This window comes from Rhinatrema bivittatum, chromosome 9 (genome assembly GCF_901001135.1).
Source record: "Rhinatrema bivittatum chromosome 9, aRhiBiv1.1, whole genome shotgun sequence".
NCBI classification, from domain to species: domain Eukaryota; kingdom Metazoa; phylum Chordata; class Amphibia; order Gymnophiona; family Rhinatrematidae; genus Rhinatrema; species Rhinatrema bivittatum.
The window spans coordinates 241,538,194-241,555,617 of NC_042623.1; the positions used below are offsets into that span (position 1 = coordinate 241,538,194).

At 41.9% G+C, this 17,424-nt stretch overlaps 1 protein-coding gene across 1 annotated transcript in view; it reads right to left on the minus strand.

Moving 5' to 3' along the window:
• USP13 (ubiquitin specific peptidase 13) overlaps nt 1-17,424 on the minus strand; it is a 202,053-nt gene that overhangs the window by 68,043 nt on the left and 116,586 nt on the right. The window contains 1 exon segment of the mRNA XM_029615535.1: nt 16,029-16,154. Coding sequence (XP_029471395.1) covers nt 16,029-16,154 — 126 coding nt within the window.

A 17,424-nucleotide genomic window follows, 5' to 3' on the forward strand; every position in this document is an offset into this window, starting at 1 on the left:
GTTTAGGTGATGGAGCATGTGAGTATGTGATTGAGAGCCTGTGTTTAAATGAGAGAGAGAGACCATGTGTGTCTGTGTGTGATTGAGAGCTGATTTAGGTGAGGGAGCATGTGAGTATGTGATTGAGAGCCTGTGTGTAAATGAGAGAAAGAGAGGACATGTTTGTAAGCATGTGAATGAGAGTCTGTGTGTGAGAGAAAAAGACAGCATGTATTTATGTGATTGAAAGCCTGTGTGTGTGTAAGCGTGAAAAGATAGACAGCATGTGTGTAAATGTGTAATTAAGAGCCTATATAAGTGAGAGAGAAAAAACATTTGTATATGTGAGTGACTGAGAGCATGTGTGTATAGGTGTGTCATTGAGAGCCAGTGTGAGAGAGAGCGCTGGTATGTGACTGAGAGAGGAGAAAGTTCCAAGCAAACCACCCCACCTCCTGCTAATTCAGAACAATCTCAGGACACCTGGATATCAAACGTTCCCAGGTATGCAGAGCAAAAAAAATTTTGTATCCTTATTATTTTTCATTACTTTATTATTTTTCATTACTGGATCTTTGTGTCTGCTATTTTGAAATATTTTGTTGGTATCTGGAAATGTTTTATATGAGTTTTTAATTATTGGATATTCCACTCATCAGCTGTTTCGAAATATGTTCTTTTTGTTAGTACAGTTTTACTGCTGATGATTTTATATTTCTTGATTTGTTTTATAAGGATGTGTGATGTTTCTTTTTTCCTTTGTTACACTGCATACAGAGACTCTGGCTTGTTGCAGTTTCCAATTCAGTTTTTGTCTGCATGCTTCTTGTTATGCGTTTTGGTCTCTTTATTCTATGTTAGGTGAGGGACAGCACGTGATTCAGGTGAGGTTTTCTGCTGGCGTGTAGTTTCTGTGTAGGACTCTATAGCAGCCTGACTTGGTCCGTTTTCCTAATAGGAGATGTATTGGTGTCTTAAGGCCTGGTGTAATATTTTCAGAGACTTATTGTACTTTAAAAGTGTGATCTTACATAAAATGCACACATTTACTTGTATTTAGTTTTAAACATATTGTATGGCTCTCATGGAATTACATTTTAAAATATGTGGCGTTTATGGCTCTCTCAGCCAAAAAGGTTCCTGACCCCTGAACTAGCCTATCCCTGGAAAAAAAAACCTTTCCCTAATTTAAAAAAAAAAAAAAAAAAAAAGTTAACTATCAGACTGCAGATTTGCATCTCTACCATCTGCTGGAGTCAGAGAAATACTGAGGGGACAGCAGGTGGCCCTCTCGTTATGTAGCAGTGCCCAAAGTTCTAATTGTTCTCTGACTCCATCTGCTGGTAGGAATGCACAACCCACTGGTCTGGACTGATTTGGGACATTCCTATAGGGGAAACCAGGGCATTGTGAACTTTTGCAGTATGTGAAGGCAGATTAAACTGATGTAAAGATGTCCTCCCACCTCCCATCTTAACACTACAGTTTCTACTGTTAGGGCCCAGCGCTACACTCAGGGTGCCCCATGCCACTGGGTTTTTGGGATTGTGATGTCTGTCATGTTAAGGACTTAACCTTCATGAAGGCAAAAAGCGAGGTCTTAGAAAGTATGACATTTTATGGTATTATTGATTCATTTTAAAAAGGGATACTGCTGCTTTAAATCTAGGGGATGCTTTAGTAGTATAAATCAGTGTGCTTAGAAAGTATGACAATTTATGGTATTATGTACTTTTGGCAGAGGTCAGGTCAATTTGGTGTACAGGAGGGTTTGGGTAGCCTAGTGACTAGGTGGGCTGACTCATCCTCATCTACTATGTAACAGTAGCAGGAACTACACTGAAAAACACTCCAGGTGCCTAGTAAAGTTATCACAGTCAGCAGTGCTATAGTAATTACTGTAGAAAATATTTGTATCCAATATAAATCCTTGTATGGCTCCTGCACAATTAATATGGCAACGTATCAACTAAAAATACTTTTTTTCCTTGGGAAAAGTAATTTTTTTCTGGTCTCAGATGCCAGCGAGTCCAGAAATATGGAAAGATTATGTGCATATGCATGATTATACACACACACATATATATATTAACTGTATTGATGTGCAGCTTTTATTACCATCATAAAGCCCACACCAATGATCCCTATGCATTTTAACCTCCCAAACTCGAGCCATGGAAACTATTAGCCAGGCTATAATAAATGCAGCAGCTTTCCAGTGCCTAGTGAATAAGTTTGGATTAGCACAGTATCCTTTATGAACTATGTATAAATGCCCTCAACCCCTAGGGACACAGATCCTTCTCAATATAAATGGATCGCACACTCATTTCAGATGGCTCAAAAAAAAAAAAGCAAGCGAATGCTCAGCCCACTGATTTATACTACTAAAGCATCCCCTAGATTTAAAGCAGCAGTATCACTTTTTAAAATGAATGTAGTCAGTCAGCACAACCTAAAACAGTGTGTATGTGTGTGGGAGATTGGGAGCTGGTGTGTATGAAAAAGGGATCCTGTATACATGAGGGTGCTGGCCTGTGTGAAGGGATTGTGTATGGGAGGGAGAGCCTGTGTGAAGAAGTGAGTGAGAGAGAAAGGGAGCTTGTGAGACTGTGCATGCAAGAGAGAGGGACCCTGTATAAGGGGATGTGTGTGTGTGCGAGAGAGTGAGGGAGCCTATGTGAGGGGGTGTGCATGTGCACTAGAGAGAGGGAGCATGTGTGTGTGAGAGAGGGAGGGACAGAGGGAGCCTGTGTGAGGGGCAGTACTGAGAACAGGGTCAAAGTCTGGGAGTGGTGATAGAGTGGAAGGGGTTGAGCCTAGAGGTGGAGGGGAGAGATACTGGCAGGTGGAGGAGTTGGGGCCTGAGAGGGCAAAGTGGCCAGGGGAGTAGGGAGAGAGAGAGTGGAAGGGACACTCTTACAGTGAATTTCTAGGGAAATTCTGCTCAAAATATTTAAAATTCTCCATCTTTAAGTAATAACTTTTTTCTGTATTAATTTAAAATGTAATTACTTAAAAAGACTGTCATGTAAATTGTGTTATTTTGACCAATATAAAGTTTGCAGAATTTTAATTTTTGTGGGCAGAATTCCCCCAGGAGTAAATTTCTAACATTTTTAAAGCACTTTTTCAAAAATAAATAGCAGAACCAGAAAAGGTGCACAGAAGAGGGACAAACCTGATAAAGGGGTTAGAATAGCTCCTTTATGAAGGAAGGCGAAACAGTTTAGGGCTCTTCAGTTCCTTCTCCTGGAAGCAGCAGGCTCGCAGCGACCCGTGAAAGGGCTTTCTCCATCGCAGATCCAATCATATGGAACTCCATTCCTCCCACCCTGAGATCCTTAAAGTACTAGACTATCTACTTAACCTAGCATTCAAAGATCTAGGTGAACCCTACATTTCCTCACCACTATTTCTCCTCTTCTACTCTGCCCTTTTTTTTTTCCTTTTGTTGTTTTATTATGATTGTGCTATCTGTAACCTGCCCCGAACGTTGGAGGGCGCAGGCAATAAGTCCTTTTAAATAAATAAGCAAACAAACGTGATTGATGCCAACAAAATCACAAGCTGTGTGGAATAAGTTGATAGGGGGCGGTTACTTACTAGGGGGGGTTTGCAGTCCCCAAATTTTCCTTTTTGTTTTTATGGGGTTTTTATTTTGCTTTTAGAAATAGCATGCATTATTTGCACATGGCGAACACTAAAACTATGTAGTGGGTGCTAGGAGGCAGGGACGTCAGCCTCACTGAATGGCCGCCTGAATCTTCGGCTCCGGGTATCTGAGGACTATTAGAGGGGTCAGCAGTTAGCACTCGGCCCCCAGCCCACTAACTTTTTCTGAATCGGTCCGGTATTGATGGCGGCGACCCAACGGAGGACAGCGGACCTGGTGGACTTTTCGTACGGGGGCAGTCCCGCGGCTCTGAAACATCCACTGGGGAGGAGGAAGCAGTGGCGCCGGAGACCACGCTGAAACGGGAGCGGAAACCTGCCCGTCCCGCCAGGAACTCAAATCATGGCTCCAGGACATAAAAATCGAAATTATAAAAGCGTTCAGAGAGGAAATACAGGACGCCCTGGGGGACATCCGCAAAGAAGTGGAGGAGCTGGGAGGACGGACCCACGAGGTGGAGCAGGCCGCTGAAGAGCACACCACCAGGCTGATGCAGCAGACGAAGGAACTGGCACAGTTAAGACAAGCCACAGAGGAACTGACTACTAAGATGGAGGACTTAGAAAATAGAAATAGACACAATAATATTAGGATCAGGGGAGTACCCGAAGCTGAAGGGACGACTGACCACACTGCCTTGGTTCAGGCTATACGTAAGGCCATCTTAAGCTCAGATGCTGCTCACCCTTATGATAAAGAAATTGCTATCGAGCGAGCTCATCGCTCGCTAGGCAGATCTAACAACCACCAGCCCAGAGATATCACTGCATGCCTACATGATTATTCTATTAAGGAAAAAATTATGAACAATGGGCAACATACTATGGAAGGGATCCACAGTACAACTTTATAATGATCTCTCAGCCACCACGCTCCGAAGGCACAAAGCCATGAAATATGTCACCTGACACGCTGAAAGCAGAAAACGTCCAATATAAATGGCTCTACACCCCTTCGGGCTGCTTTTTAACATTAGTGGCCATTCATGCACGGTGAGAAATCCGGAGACAGCTGAAAAATTCCTAAGGCAAAAGGGCATGGAGGTGAAATCGCAAGCAGAAAGATGCACACCCCTAGAGCGTACAGCAGCACCGCGGTGGCAGAGAACCAGCAAGGGCGGTAAATGACTCAGAAGGAATCAAGACGCCAAAGCACAAGAAGAGGATGAAGCAGTCTGATACCAGGGACGAGAGTGGAACTCCTTTGTGCCACCTTGACACAGATTGGTCCATACTCCTCCTCACTGAACCACTTTATAAAGAGGGCCTAGCGCTGATGGGGCCCATTTATAAGCGAGTGTGATGAACTAAGATCTGAAGCGAACATTTGGACGGTATGGGTAGGGGGGAGGAAATGTAAAAATGTTTGTTACTTAATGACACCATATATTGGGGTAATCATTAGCAGGCTACAGGAGGTGACTTCATTCCTCCTTACTAGACAGGGTGAGGATGGGTTCCTCACTGATGATTGATATGGGGCGGGCAGGGGATGGGATAACTATAGGAGGGGGCAGTGGAAATTGTGGGAAATATGCGCTTGCCAGCAAGCCATTTCATCAGGGTTTAAACACTAACTTCCCTTCTCCCTGACATTTGCCTGAATAAAAGCATCACTTGTGCTTAGGCCTCTCTGCCTAGGAAAGGATACCTGACTTCATGTATTTCTCTGGCTTGTGCTTAGCCCTGAATTCCTGGGGGAGGGGCTGGGTGTTCCCTAGTCAGAGGCAGGACAAAGTCAGGAGGTATAGATTTCAGCAGCCAATGAAATGATCCGTGCACACCCCCTGAGCCAAAGCCAATAGTGTAGGGACTCGTCTGTTGCTATGGGAAAGTAGCCAATCATGTAATGACACATCATCTGCCTTTGTATGAATGTACAATAAAAGGAAGAGCCTCGTGAGGGCTCAGCCCTTTTCTCCTTCTCTTCCTGCCTGCGATGAAAGCTGTCTCAAGTGTGTTCCTTGCCTCCATACTCTACATCTGGTGAGCCCGACAGTGATGATAAACTCCATGCTTATTTCGGCTGGTCGTAATATTTTGAAAAAAGTACTTCTTAGTAATTTTTAGAGTATTTCTCAGCAAGTTTGTTCCCCACACTCGTAAGCATGGGCAGTGATTTGACTGTACAGCAGAGGCTACATGCCAGGGAGCTGCAGAAAATAATCAATAATCATTATTTCATCACCAGAAGAAAAATAGCGCAAGTCAGCCTGGGGGACTTAGAAAAATTAATAAGTGAAATAGCTTGCCGTTGCCCTTGGTATTCTGGAACTCTAAATACTCTAAATACCCAGGAATGGATTTCAATCGGCAATTGTCTTCATATGGCTCCCAGAGCTCCCATAAAGCAAAGATTAATCTGGCAAAAATGCACAGAGGCCATCGAACACATAGAAAAAAAAAGTTTAAAGACAGCAGTTTCAAACCATGTGCTTTTAGAAGCAGGCAGACTCAATCAGAATACCCTTCCCCCATCTTATGCTCAGTCTCCCTCAGAGACAGCAAATTCTTTGTATCAGCTCTCCATACCCACACCCAAGCCCATTCACACCTTCCCCATTTCTTTAGAAAAGCAACCCTTGAGAACAATAGAGCCTCAACCTGGCCTGGGTGGGGCGATTAGCATTGAATTTCAGCAGAAAGAAAACTTTACAGAAGAAGAATTATTAGAAGGACTTCAAGCCTTCCCCATCACAGAAAAGAACCATGAACAAAGGGGGACAGAAAATGAAATAGAACATCTGGGGACACACACTCACATGGCTCCTGTGGCTTCCTCTGCGTCCACCTCAGAGAAAAGGCCCCAGGAAATAGAAAACACTGAGGTCAGAAAAACTAGCCTTCCTCCATCTTGCCTGCAACCCCCTTCCCCCACCAACCACTCCCTGTACCCTCATTTGCCATTGCCTGAGACAGTCATTGATTCTGCATCATCAATTTGTCCAGGTAAATTACCATCTCAAACCACTGCTCCCGGTAACAATTTATGTGCCGTGGTCAGCATGGGATTTCATCTAGAACATGGAAATCTCACAAGAGAGGAATTATTGAAAGGGATTCAAGCCTCTCCTATTACAAAAGGGATTAAAGAGCTGGGTGTGGCAGCAAATGCCATGAGCAGTGGCTATGCCCCCAGGTCTTCAAAGAAATCAGCATATAAGACCTTGGGCCAGGCAGCTGCACTCCTGCGTTACAAGCAAAGAAAATATCAATATGAAAAAAAGGATTTAATTAGACTCCTGCGTTACAAGCAAAGAAAAAATCACTATGAAAAAAATGATTTAATGAGACAGTACAATGACCTGTTACAAACCAGACTACATCTAGTGCTGGAGCAGGCACAGCAAACTTGGAAAAAATGGTTTCTATTAGTCTTTGAATTCAGTTACAGAAAATCTGCATACTTTGAGAGTATTTTCCCCCACAAAGTGTATGCACAGCCTTATGTTAAAACTGTACTGAAATTTGAATAATATTCTGTGTAAATTACATGTGAAAGTTTCCCTTTTGCAAAGTTTATTTGGCTCACATTTAAAATGACTCCATTTCTCTGAGATTTAAGTTTAAAGCAATTGCTTGAATTGCCAGTGCACAGATTTTTATTGTAATTCTCCCTTTCAGGACAAAAGTAAATTAAAATAGTATCTGTCTGCAAGGAATCAGCAAATCCTTGCCAAGCCATTGTCTGTGGTCGATGTTATCAATTGTTAAACAATGCTATCTTTAAGTTCCTATTGACTGAAGGATTAACTCCTTGGGTGCAGTTCTTTTCTTTTGAGAAACACTGCTCCTCCCCACCTTTACTGTAACTCTTGCTTGCCACTCATGGGGGAGGGAGGGAGAACTTTTGAAAAGAAAAAAAAAACTGGACTTAGTCCTGCAGTTTCTCTCTCTAGCTTCTATATGTTATAACTCAGCATTCCTGCACTAGCCCTTCCTCGTCTAATTTTTAATACTTTCAAACTTTAGCGTGCACCAGACAGAGCAGAGCAAACAGCGTGTTTAATTTCCTATTCTAATAATTATATGAAGAAATTCTATTCTGATACTCCACATTGAAAGTAAGCTCAGAGTATTATTGATTGCAACTTGGCACAATAGTTGCATTCTATAAAGTAATGATGGTGTCTCCACTAGGAGGCGCTATGTTATTCTACAGGTTATATTATTGTTTTAATAATTCTGTTGTATAATAGTTTTTATTTTTCAGGCCTACAGACCTTCTGTATTAAGGACACTTCAGTTTTATTTTCTTTTTCACAAATTTTTACAGAATTCTGAACCTTATAATTTTTACTGATAGAGGTTGCTACTTCTAAAGCAATCCCTCCCAAGCCTTTTCTTGCAAATCCAAATTGATTTTATTAAATTGAATAATAGAATTGATTTCTTCAAGGTTAAAAAAGTAAGAATTTCACTTTAATCCTTACCTTAGTAATTTTTTGCTGTATGCCAGTTTTTAATATTTTCCAGATTTACAGCCTTCCTGCCATGAGATGTGAAGGTGAACACTTTGCAGTTTATTTTAACATTTTTCTAACACCTTTTGACTTTTGATCCTTGATCTAATTTTGTTTTTGATTACTTTTTGATAAGATTTTTAGCTTAAATTATGTGTTATCTGTTGTCTGTCTTGATGCCAAGAAGACTATGAATGAATATTTGCAGATTTGCAGGATGAATGAATACATGTCAGTCTTGTGTAACATATGTTTAATGTAATGTCTAATATACTTGTCATTTGATTCAGCTTACAGCAAATGACTTTTCCTTTTAATGATTAATTTACATTTATTGCTATTTTCCTGAATGAAAATTGATCACTGCATAAAAACTTGCTTGATAATGGGGCTACCCTCTGTCCTGAAAACTGATAATGGCTCTATTTACTGCAGCCATTCCTTTACATGAATTTTGTCAATAATTGAACATTAAATACGTATTTGGCATCCCCTACAACACCACAGGGCAAGCCATTGTGGAGAGAGCAATCATACCCTTAAGAGCTCTGGACCAAACAAAAAGAAAAAGGAGGGATTGCCCCTGAATTTTCCCCTAAGAAGGACTGGCTGAACAAAGTATTGTTTAAATCATCTAAACATATCAGGTTTACATAAGACCACAGCCATGAGTAATCATTATGGGACTAGGGTTAGTCACCCACAGCCATCAGTTTTGTATAGAATATATGGGACTAGGGTTAGTCACCCACAGCCATCAGTTTTGTATAGAATATTTAATGTCTGGTACGGTCCCGTTCCCTTAAAATGGGGAACGAGGATATGTTTCTCTGCTTGCTTCCACAGTTATATCAAGCCGTGGAAAGATGGAAAGGTGTCCAGGTCTACAGGACCCGATCCCCAACTTCTCCATGAGCCTCCACAGCCCTCAGAAGGACAGAGACCGGACTCCTTGCAAAAAGCAGCACCACATGACCTGGGGAAAGATCAAGGCCCTATCCAACCAATCTGCACAACTCTTAGAACAGCAAGGCCTTGAGAAAACTCCAGAGAACTTATTAGCCGCTTTTTCTTGCCTGAATGCCAACTCATTAACAATTGTGTTCTGCATCCTCCTCCTTTGCCTTATTTCTCCAGCTATGGCGATTTCAGAACAAGGACTCTGACAGAACTTTTCACACCTGTTGAATCGAACAGACTGTTGGATCTGCACACACATGCCAACCCATGCCTGCGGAGAACTACTGATGCATGCTGTACCATTTAACCTTACAGTATGGACTAATTATCCTTTACAGAGAGGTTTTCATTAACTCTCCAGTTAATAATACCATACTACACATTGGTAGCTGTATTCAAGAGACTGCCGCTCTTTGTTGTTGGGACTATGATACAGGGGATGGAAAGGGACTTCAGGTGGGAAATATCCATATTGTAACCGAACCTTTGTATTAATCACTGAACACTTACATAATTATACCACATATATGTATGCAATTGGCAGATTTCAGGATGTGCAGTGGGAGACCCAAGCAGGTACAGAAAGTATAGAGGGGATGAAGGATTTACCCTTTGTAGTTATATAGCCCAAATGATAACCAATGACATGTCCACTAATCTGTTAGGAAACATATGGATGTTATGTGGGCGTAGAGCATATATGTACATTTCCCCAAGATGGAGAGACAGATGCACTTTAGGCTACATCCTCCCCTCATACTATGCAGTCAAAAATTTACCCAAAGCAAGGCTCCGTAACAAAAGGGAGGCGATAAATAATCCCATAGAAAAGTATACAGAAACTCAGATAGCTAGAAGCCTGTTTCCCCCAATGGGGACAGCTATGAATTACAGAGACTTACACATCCTAGCTAACTGGACGACTGCCCTATTTAATCAGACAGTCCATGTATTAAAATTACTCACAACAGAAGTCTCTCAGATTAGAGAAGTAGCATTACAGAACAGCTATACCTTAGAAACCATTTTAGCCTTAAAGGGTGGTGTTTGTGCATTAATTGGATCTCATTGCTGTGTATACATATCAGACTATAAAGCAAACCTCACACATACCATAGAGCAGATAGAAACCATGGTTGCTGATGCACCATTTTCAGGCAGAATACCTACTTCTCCATGGGATTGGCTATGGTCCTGACTCCCTGATATTTCTGGTCTCAAAAGGGTGATTTCTATTATAATTACTGTAATTATCTTAATTATTTGCCTGTGATGCTGTATTCAGTGCATACCCAACCCTCATATCCATATTGAAACCTTGCTCTCAGCCCGGATACAAAGATGTCTTGTAAGATGCCTAATAGGGAATCTTGAGCCCTGCAGCGTTGGCACACCACCTGCACCTGCTCTGGGTGATATGGAGATTCAGGAGCTCATCGGCAGCTGGCACACCACGTCGAATTAGCTTTCTTCTCTCCATAATCCCCCTTCCCCTATTTCCAGCCCATACCAAGACATAACAGATTTCAGTAAGGGTCTAAAGCTTTATTGAGCTACCTAAACAAAAACAGAAAGGGTGAGATGTGGGAAATATGCGCTTGCCAGCAAGCCATTTCATCAGGGTTTAAACACTAACTTCCCTTCTCCCTGACATTTGCCTGAATAAAAGCATCACTTGTGCTTAGGCCTCTCTGCCTAGGAAAGGATACCTGACTTCATGTATTTCTCCGGCTTGTGCTTAGCCCTGAATTCCTGGGGGAGGGGCTGGGTGTTCCCTAGTCAGAGGCAGGACAAAGTCAGGAGGTATAGATTTCAGCAGCCAATGAAATGATCCGTGCACACCCCCTGAGCCAAAGCCAATAGTGTAGGGACTCGTCTGTTGCTATGGGAAAGTAGCCAATCATGTAATGACACATCATCTGCCTTTGTATGAATGTACAATAAAAGGAAGAGCCTCGTGAGGGCTCAGCCCTTTTCTCCTTCTCTTCCTGCCTGCGATGAAAGCTGTCTCAAGTGTGTTCCTTGCCTCCATACTCTACAGGAAATATTGTATATATCACTAGTGGTGGGCTTCAGGATAATGAACAGCGCTTAAAGGTTTTATTATATTGTTCATCCAGTATCCTTAATGGCTGACCTGAAAATTGTATCCCTGAATGTTAAGGGACTTAATCACCCTAGAAAACGACAATTGCTGTTTGCGGATGCCAAGACACAGAGTGTCTTTTTTATACAGGAAACGCATCTTCTTAGAAAGGATGAGCATTTACTGCGTGATATGGTATACCCACAGATACTATTTGGCCTCCAATTGCGAAGCTAAGAAGACAAGGGGGGTGGGCATTATATTTGTAAAGGATCTCAGAGTGGAAGTACTTGACTGCAGACGAGATAAAGGGGGAAGGTACATCGCTACGGTGATTAAGTTAGATAATATTCTCATGACCCTAACATCTATGCCCCTAACATCAACCAGGGGGACTTTTTTACTCACCTAGAACAGTCCCTAAGTGACTTTATACAAGGTCCATTATTGATGGGAGGCGATTTTAATACTATCTTAAACCCCAAAATGGACCATAGCAACCCCCCTGGAGGAGGGCCTAAGAGTCATAGACAACGTCTAAAAGCACTTATGGGAACATGGGGTGTCTGACGTATGGTGACTATAAAACCCATCGGTTAAGGACTTTACTTTTCATTCCCGGGTTCACGGCACTTATTCCCGCATAGATATGTGGTTGGGTAGCAAAATCTGGTGTGTGGGATGCAAGAATGTGAAAATTGGACCTACAACGTGGTTGGATCATTCGCTCATTCTGGGGTCTTTTTCCCTGCAAATAGAAGACACCGGGATTAAATATTGGAGATTGAATAATGCATTGCTCCCTGATAATCAACTCTACGGGACGACATTAAAGAATACTTTACTCTTAATGACAATGGTGAAGTAGCACCAGGGGTTGTTTGGGACTGCTTCAAGGCAGTTATCCGAGGAAAGCCGATTGCCAAGGCGACTGCCAGTAAGTGATAATCCCAACAAACTCGGAGAGACCTGCTTAGAGATATTAGTCAACTAGAAAAACACAAACCAGGGGAGGCGGGAAGATATTAAGAGAGTTGGACAGGAAAAGGAATGAACTCAGAGAGATATTAGACGGAGAGACTAGTAATAAGTTGGATAAATCTAGGGGTACCTATTTTGCTGAGGGTAATAGACCCGGTAAACTATTAGCCAGACAAAACAACAAATCTCTCAGTGTCAAATTTTAAGGATTAAGGACCAACAAGGAAAGTTCCTCATTCACAATAAGAATATTAGGAAGCAGCTTGCACAATTTTACCGAGAATTATATATGAAGGAGCACCCAATTTCAGATAGGGACATAGCCTTTTCTACAAAAAATCTGGGGAGTTACTTATACCAAATTTATAAAAAGTGTATAACATATTTGTCAATCCGACTGCCACCGTCAATGGATTTAGCAGGTATCACTATTTTGCCAAAGCCAGGTACAGATAAATCTATCAGGCCCATACAGTAAACTGCGCGGGAGAGCCAGCGCTCCGAGGCGAGCGCCCGCTCTCCCAACAAGCGCCCAGGCACGCGATTCAGTATTTAAATTAGGGCCCGCACTAATAAGGAGGCGGCGGCTGTCAGCGGGTCTGACAGCTGACGCTTAATATTACCGGCGTCTGTTGTCTAACTGACAGCCACGGGTTCGGAACAATTGAGCGTCCGTTTTTCAACCCGTGGGCAGAATTTTTTTTTTTTTTGGGGCCTCTGACTTAATATTGCTATGAAACAACAAATCTCTCAGTGTCAAATTTTAAGGACAAATTTGGCAGGACTTAATTTCTGAGAGTAAAATGTGCAGCTTGGCCGCACATTTTGCTTTCTGCATTGCGGGTGACTACCTAATAGGCTCATCAACATGCATTTGCATATGATGAGCGCTATTAGTTTCGGGGGGTTGGCCGCGTGTTTTCTACGTGCTACTACCCCTTACTGTATAAGGGGTAATAGCAGGTCAAAAACACATGTCCAAACGGGGAGCTCAGCTGAGCGCACCGTTCTGTATTGGCCTGTATGTGGGTCCTACAGACCAATATCCCTTTTAAATCTAGACAAAGATTTTAGCGAAAATTTTGGCATGTAGACTCAACAAGCTATTACCTATGATAGTACATAATGATCAATCGTGTTTCATCCCTGGCAGGCAGGTGGGGGATAATTTGCGCAAAATAACCAACAATGTGGTCAGCCCGCTGCCGCCAGATTCCATCGGTGCTAATGGCCATGGATGCGGAGAAGGCCTTTGATGGGGTCCATTGGGGATTTCTGTTTCAAGTTTTACAAAAAGTAGGCCTTGGGGACAATTTTAGAACTTTGTTATCTGCCATGTTCTCTTCTCCCAAAGGTGAATGGATCATATTCTCCGGTCTTTGACCTGGGAAGGGGAACACGGCAGGGGTGTCCCCTCTCCCCCCTCCTGTTTGCCCTTTGTATGGAGCCCCTTGCGTCGATGGTCCGCCACAATGCTGATATCAAAGGGATTACAGCAGAGAACACCCAATACGAGATCTCATTATTTGCTGATATTCTTTTTTCAATAGCTTATCCTCAGCTCACCCTACTCATATTGGTCCAGGAGCTGGATAAAATTAGTGCTTTATTGGGGTTTAAGGTCAATATGACAAAAACGGAAATCCTGAACTTATCCCTCACGGCCGACCAGGCATCCATCATCATCCAGGCTCATTTTCTGTTTAAATGGACTTCTCACAGCATTAAATATTTGGGCATACAGTTGGGAGCAGACTGGAGGCAATTATTTACTTTAAATTATGCACCATTGATGTCCAAAACCACAAAAGATCTAGAGATCAGGGATTCATATCGGCTTTCTTGGATGGGAAGGGTGGCAGTTATTAAAATGAATGTGCTCCCACGGTGACTATACCTGTTCCAGACGCTTCCCATAGAAATTCCAACTAAGTTTTTGAAATCCTTGCACACCAAGGTTTTCCATTTTATCTGGCGGAGACTGCCACCCTGCATTGCGTGGAAAATTCTTCACCGCCCCAAGGAAAACAGGGGACTGGCAGTCCCAAATCTTTTTTTAAATACTACCGAGCGGCGCAGCTTAGGGTGATTCCGGAGTGGACGGCCCGTCAAATCAACAAACAGTGGATAAATAGTGAACAGATGGGACTTAATGGGGATACTTTATATTTATTTATTTACTTATTTATTTAAAGGCTTTTATATACCGATAACTGTTTGCACAACGTATCTGTTTACATAGATCAGGGTGAATAAATAATAAAGGATAACATTCACATGGAACAATTGGTTAACATAGTAAAATTAAGATATGGTACAAACTATAAACATATTAATAAAAAAAACACGAATGATATTAGGGTTTCAATAGAAGAAAACAACAATTAACATGTGGAGATATAATCTAATTTGGGGAATACCCGCGAAGGAGTTGGGGGGAGTGGGATTCAGAATCCCTTTACTAAGCTGACTTTAAAGATTTGGAACAAATGTAGGTAAGTATTGTCTGGTCATAAGCAGATATCACTACTCCTGCCCTTGGGTATTTATGAAGCGGGTCGTCGGGTCGTCCAGTCTCCAATGTGGCACGTGCTTTTCATAAGTGGAATCAATGGAGCGTATGGTGTTATGGTCAAATAGACAACATGATAGTAATTCTCTTTGCGGACTTGCAACGTCAGTTTCAGATCCCTGGTATTGAACACTTCCATCATCTTCAACTCTGCCACTGTGCACAGGACGCCTACCTGAGGGAGCTTGTCAGTCGTCTGAGGACAGAATTTGAGGACATGTGTTTCAATCTAGGGGTATTTAAAAGGGTGATATCTAACATCTACGCGTGGCTGGGACAACATTCTACTGATCCTAGTCCTTATCAAACACAATGGGAACGGGACTGGGGGAACTCGTGTTCTGCCAAACAATGGACACAGTGTTATATGAATGCTGCCAAAAGTTCTCTCTGCTAATGCGGTGGAAACAAATTATAAATTGTTATATTGATGGTACCTTACTCCCCTTAAATTTAGCAAAATGCATTCGGTTAGAGTCGCTACCTGTTGGAGGAACTGTAAGTCGGAGGGCTCCTTCATACATATCTGGTGGACGTGTCCTAAGGTGATGCCCTACTGGAAGTGGGTTGCGACCATTATTTCACAGATGTTGGGGGGTGGAAGTCCTTTTCATCCCTGAAATATACGTATCATCTGCTTATCCTACGGAGTGGCCATCTCAAATACGGATCCTGATTAATCACATACTTTGCGCAGCCCGTCAGGAATTGGCCTCACATTGGCGCAAAGAAGTCCCTTCAGCAGTGGAAACAGTCATAAAAAGATTATGGGCTGTGCACTACTGGTACTATTTGCGCGCAGGGCAGACAGACAAGTTGGTCTCTCACATTGGACTTTGGGAACAGTTTCTACATTGGTATAAAACCTTCTGAAGTATGTTGCTCTGGACCTACAAGACAGCAGATGTGGGGATGGGTGCTTGGGCTCAGACTGATGGGGATGATACTGGATACCCGGATGGGGAACTTTCCTTTTTACTTACTGTATCTTATTTTTATTGCTGTTATTGGTACTTTATGAAGAGGAAAGCTCAGATGTGTGATATAACAAAGGGGGGGGGATTGGGTGGGGGCAGTAAAATGTGTATTGGCAGTTTATGTATTGTATATTAGGTTCAAGTGTCTTGGACAATGTACATGGTTTTCATGTTATGATCATGACTGTTTTGCCCAATAAAAATATAAATTAAAAAAAAAAATACATAGTGCGTGCTAGTTCTAAAACCAAAATGAAAAGAAAAGAGCCAAAATTTAATTTGTTTTGTTCAAATTAAAAATGAGTCAAAAGGAAGTAGCTGTTTTTCCTACTTACCTCCACCAGATTTATAAGATGCAGGAAAAACTCCTGGGCATCCTGCTGTCTATTGGAGGAGAATTCTGGATGCCCTTTACCAATTAAAGCTTTAAACATTCGTGATGTGATCCCCTGCCGTTGAGGCTAAAAGCATATAAAACAAACAAAATTAGATCACGTGATCACAGAACCACATTACCATAGAATGTCCACTAACATACCAATGGGCCAGTCTCTAATTCTAATTCTTGTCTCTAATTCCATACACCTGTCAGCTCAGCTAGGGAAATGCCAATTAAACTACTGCAGGAAGCGAGAAGGCAGACGCTGAATCCTCCAATTGTTCTTAATTTTATTTAAGAAAAAAAAAATGAGCCAGCTAGGGTTGGGCTGAAAAGGTGCACTCAACAATAGCAATCACCCTCCATTACGTGAGCTGTAGCAAGAAGATTTATGGGATAATGCTCGACAATTGCAATAACGGAAAGTCAGGAAACGCAATAGATTTGTGAAAGGAGAATTCTTACAAACCCTCTAGATCTTTCTGAAAATTTGTTTCATAAAACAACTTTTGAGGTCAGTGAAACAAGTTGTTTTTTTTTGTTTTTATTTATTTATTTTAAGAGCGATTCCGTTTTCTCCTCAACAATATGAAACAGGAAAATAGTGGAAACTGTGACGTGCTGAACAGAGATTCAATTATAAGTGTCACCATCAGCCTGCCTCTCCCTCATTTCATGCTCTCTAAACCCACAGCAAAGCATCCTACCTCCTACCAGCAGGCAGAAACACTGCATGTGTTTAGGGGTTCCTTCAAGCAGTCAACTGCTTGGAGAGCAATTCTGTTGGTTCAATGTGTCTATGCCATACAAGCAAAATAGAAGGGAATCTCCCCCTTGAGATCTGCTGGGAATTTCTAGATTGGCCACTATCAGACAGGATGCTGGGCTCAATGAATCATCAGTATGATCCAACACAGCATTCTAGGTACAGAAAAACTCAAAACTGGACACATGGTTTTGTCAAAATCCTAACCTGTAAGGTTGGACTTGGCTCTACATTTGACTAAACATATTGTTACCCAGATAATATGAAAGTGAAAATCAGGGGTAGATTGTAGGAAAATATCAGCATGGGGGATTTTATCAAAATCAGCCCACAATGTAAAGGGATATATAGTAATGAAAAGTTGAGAACCAATGTCCTAGAACTCTACTGGGAAGTGCAGATTGGAAGAATAGACTGCTACAGATACCTAATCATGGTCACATGCAAAAAACAGAGACCCTCACCACAAGTTGGAAATACACAGACAAAAATTGAACTGAAAACTCAAATAAGCTAGTCTATTGTCCAAAATTAGGAAAAAAAAAAAGAAATGCATTTCCTCCTATACTGTGCAAAATACAAGAGA